This window comes from Trichechus manatus, unplaced genomic scaffold, assembly GCF_000243295.1.
Source record: "Trichechus manatus latirostris isolate Lorelei unplaced genomic scaffold, TriManLat1.0 scaffold00007, whole genome shotgun sequence".
In the NCBI taxonomy this organism is placed as follows: Eukaryota; Metazoa; Chordata; class Mammalia; order Sirenia; family Trichechidae; genus Trichechus; species Trichechus manatus.
The window spans coordinates 18,998,777-19,003,214 of NW_004443943.1; the positions used below are offsets into that span (position 1 = coordinate 18,998,777).

The window sequence follows — 4,438 nt, forward strand, 5'->3', positions numbered from 1 at the left end:
ACCACTGTAAATGCATGTAAAAGATCTGGCCTGGGGGAAAGGCACCGTCTCACACAAGGGCAGCAGTTGGTGGTAGATTCACACACACACACACACACACACACTCATACACGTGTGCACACACAGGACATAATGAAGAGTTAGAGGGGAAAAAGCCATGAGACATTCTGTTGAGCTAGCCAGGTTTTCAACCTTGTGGTATTTCAGTAGGGGTGACTTTGCTATCAGGGCCACAGATCTGGCTGCACCTGGTGTTGTATAAATCCACTGTGACATCCCTAGAGAACTGTACTGTGACATCCCTAGTCTTACACTAAACCACTGTAATAAAGGAAAAGGCTTCTCAAAATCTCACATGTTCTGCTTCATTCTGTCATTTTATTACCCAATTATCCATTACATTTTCCAATCACTTTACATAACCAACCATTTTCATCGTTGTCACACTATTGTAAACCACATCAGCAAGTTAATACATAAAGCTTTGCATTTCAAAAAACTAGACACTTTAGTAACAATATTACAAAGGTTTTAGCTTCAAAAATAACTGAAAATGAAAAAAATAAACTTTTAAAGAATTAGCATCATAAAATTAATTTATTCCAAGTAAAAATACAAAATAATATTATGACATTGACCAGATATGAAAGTCCCTCCCAGAAACAACTCTATTAATGATTGAGAAAGCACTCCTTTAAAGAAAATACGAAATAAAATGAAAAATATGTAAATATGTTTAATTTTTTTCTTAGCAAAAAATCTTTCTAAAAATAACAATGAAAATTTGTCTCAGTACAAAGGCTACATTACTATTGAAAAAATACCAGCATGAAGAAAAGGTACATATTTGACAGTAGAAAAATGATTTCAGTGAATCACAATGTCTAAAGTTTGCAATGAAAATAAATCTGCAATAAAGATTTATGCCTTTTTTCTTGTCTTTTTTTTTTCTATTTTTTATACAAACAGTACAAACAGTATTGCACATAACAACAAATAGTCGAGGTTAGGTTATAGCCTTCAAAAAATCGACTAGTTCAAGTGTCACGTCAAGGAAAGGCCACAACAGGACCTGTGTTACCCAGGGGCTTCCCAGTCAAGCTGCAGGTCGGAACACCTCTGTGTTTTAAAAAATAATTTTTTTTTTGTGAAGGACCCTCTCTTTTAATATAACATTAACAACTTGGGGGCACATTTATTTACAAAACAAAAGGGAACATGTTATAATTTAATAAACTAAAAAAGTTCTCTTTAAAAAAATACAAACAGAAGAACTCTTTCACAATCCTGGTCAGTCGTGCACAATCAACGCTTGATTATAAATATACAAATTAAGGGAAAGTAGTTTCCACCATCTATTCACAACTTTCAGCACCAAATGGAGTTTATTTTGTGTAACCTATTCTTCATGACAATGTTTTTTCGCTTTTGCTTTGCCGTACAGTCTTCCAGCTTTTTTTTTTTTATATCTCCCAGTATTATTTTAGTACATGAAAGAGGGGTGCTTCTTTAAAAAGTTTTGCTTCTTTCACATAATTAGGTAGATTTCTGTAGGTTAGATATGATCTTTAATATTATATTTATAAAGCTCTAACTTCTTCATTTTCAAAAAACACAAATAAGCATGAAAAAAATAAAGTTACCCATCTGTTAAATCATTTTTCTTGCAGAATTAAATTAATATATATTTTTCTGAATAAACTTACTTAGAAAATATCATTTTCTTTCCTATATTTCAAAATTGAGGTATTGCAAAAGATCATGTCAGTCAGAAAGCATGCCTTTTTCCTTAAACAAAAAAAACTTCAGCCAACTTTTGAAAACTCTAGAATACAAAAAGTAGTAGTGCATAACAAAATTTCTTGTACAGATGAAAAAAACCACAAACATAGAAAAAAACAAACCAACAGAAAACCACACCTGGGCTAGAAAAAAGCAGTATTACCAAAAAGCCCAGAGGTAACCTCAAAAGGGGAGAATTCTAATAACCATTTTTAATCCAGTAAAAAACTATTCTGTTTTTCCTTTTTGAAAGCAAACTATAGCGTGAGAGCTGGTAATTGCAACTAAACACTGGTGAAATAAAACAAAACAAAAAGAAGCAACAGTAACTTAAGACAGAACAAGGACATCACAGCACATAAAACAGCAACTTCAATCTACTCTGCAGTGTCATATCCAGTCAGATTGTCCCCAGAATTCCAAAACATAGGAAGAAGATAAAAAAAGATTTACGTATTCTCACAATCAGTGTGTGTGTTTATATATTACTATCTGTAGCCCAAGAGTGAATGCTAAAAAAATGTCCACGGTTAGTACTAGTAGATCTTAATTCTATTCAAGCCTTACAGGATAAATCCAGGGAATTAAGTAGTTAATTTCTCACCCAGACAACCAACTCTGCCCAGGCCATCTTATTTTGTACAGACATTTCTTTAGCATCACCATTACGCAACTTTCTTAAAATGTGCCTAGTTTGTCAATCTGACAGCTTATCTCTATATACTGTATATATTCCTAGTGTTTGTAAGCCAAGATGAGCTCTTTGGTTTTCTGGACAAGGTCTGAAGCTATGTAAAATGGTGCAAGCACTAGGAGATTGTAATGAAGAGCTCATGTGTTAGTTAATAATGTACCAGTTATGAACTGTCAAGTTCATTAATGTCTGACACAGAGGCTTTAAACAGTTCAGTTTGATCACAGTTAAAGACATAATCACTTTACTATATAAAATAAATTGCACAATATATAACAGAGCACCGCAAAGTACTTCATCTACCGTCCACGAATTTGCTTTAAGAATATCCTACACCTAGGTTTTATATTGGTTGTTATATAGGTCATTCTGTTATGGGCTCATTCTAATTTCAGAAGCATTCCATTTATTGAGGCATGCCTTCCTCCAGTCAATTACCAATTCTTTGAATGAAAAACAAAAATCTTCTTTTAAAAAAAATGAGTCTTATATAGCTTATATAGATTCTTAATTTGTGCATTGTGGGAAGGTTTTATACTAGACACTGGATATAAAATTTATTGCATGCAGCAACCTGATTAAGTAAACATGCAGTCAGAAATATTGACCTTCCATTGAAGCTTTCTGAAGTCTACTCTGATCTCCTTTCGGCAGCTGACTCTATCCCTAAGTCACAAAAGTGTGTTGTTGGATTTTTTTAAATTGATACCTTAGCCTGAATAGAGGATTATGGTATTAATAATACCATTTTAATAGCAGCAAAAGCTATTGCAGCATAAATTTACATAACACTAAAAGATCTAACCAAAATCCTCAGCAAAACAAAAATCAAACATGAAGGAAAAATAAAGATCCAGCTTATGAGGTATCCTTACAAGTCAAAATGGAGAGCAACTAAAGGCTTATTTTCATTAAGGGTTATCCTTACTCTAAATGACCCCAACTAATGATTGCTGAATTGTTGTGAAGTTTTTGCTACATCTGCCACCTACTCACGAGTATTACCTTTGGTAAGTCTTCTCCTAGGGGCAACGCTCTAAGTTTCTGAAAATAAGTGCATGCTCCAGTTCAAAAACAATCAGAACAACAACAACACAACAACAAACAAAAAAATCACAGAGATCAACCCGATGGCTGCTGATGAGAATGGCAGTCTACATACTGTCACTAGTGACAAGTCAGGTGTAAGGAATTAAGGTACCAAGCAGACAAAGATGTGAATCAAAGTGCAAATCAGTACCGTTATATACTCTGCAGTTTTGCATTGTACTGGACACTGAGTTCAGTAATATGACTGTAAATAATAATAAAAAGACCCATTTCTTCTTTAAAAATCGAGAACGAATGCACAGATTTCCAGAACACTGTAAGCCCTGAGGCAGTGCCCTCTCTTTTCCCTCCTTGTTATCTACTCCAGTACTTGTGGCGGGGTCTGCCCTGGGCTCAGCTCCAGCGGAAGGGGACGTGGCGAGGGCGATCGCCTCCCTCCTTCACCAGCGGTTTGTGGAACTCCCGCCCGGCACGAGAATGTATGCTCGCCCAGCAGTATTCGCAGTAATACTGCAGACAGGTGACGTTGGCACAGAAGAACGGGGCAAACTTCCCACCACAGCGCGTGCCCTGGCATTCATCACACATCTGATCATCCAGCACATATGGCTTCACTTCCACCTGGACCCAAAAGACAGGGAAAAAAGTTTAGCACAGCTTCCTCACGTTTCTTCCTTTTGAGTCTACAGTATAACTTAACAATATGCCTTCATTAGTTGCTTTGAACTCAGCCAACATCTGATGGTAGTTGAGAGGATGGACTTTGGAATCAGCTCCTTGACTTACTATTTGTGTCATCTTAGGCACATTTTTAAAAAAATTTTTTTATTGTACTTTAGATGAAGGTTTACAGAACAAATAGTTTCTCATTAAACAGTTAGTACACATATTGTTTTATGACATTGGTTAACA

At 35.3% G+C, this 4,438-nt stretch overlaps 1 protein-coding gene across 6 annotated transcripts in view; it reads right to left on the minus strand.

Moving 5' to 3' along the window:
• Positions 1 to 951: 951 nt before the first annotated feature.
• Positions 952 to 4,438, minus strand: part of CPEB3 (cytoplasmic polyadenylation element binding protein 3) — a 221,316-nt gene continuing 217,829 nt past the window's right edge. For all 6 annotated transcript variants that reach the window (XM_004369929.2, XM_023739998.1, XM_023740003.1 and 3 more), the window contains one exon: positions 952 to 4,147. In XM_004369929.2, the coding sequence (XP_004369986.1) occupies positions 3,920 to 4,147 (228 nt within the window). In that variant the 3' untranslated portion in view covers positions 952 to 3,919. The remainder of the gene's footprint in view (positions 4,148 to 4,438) is intronic.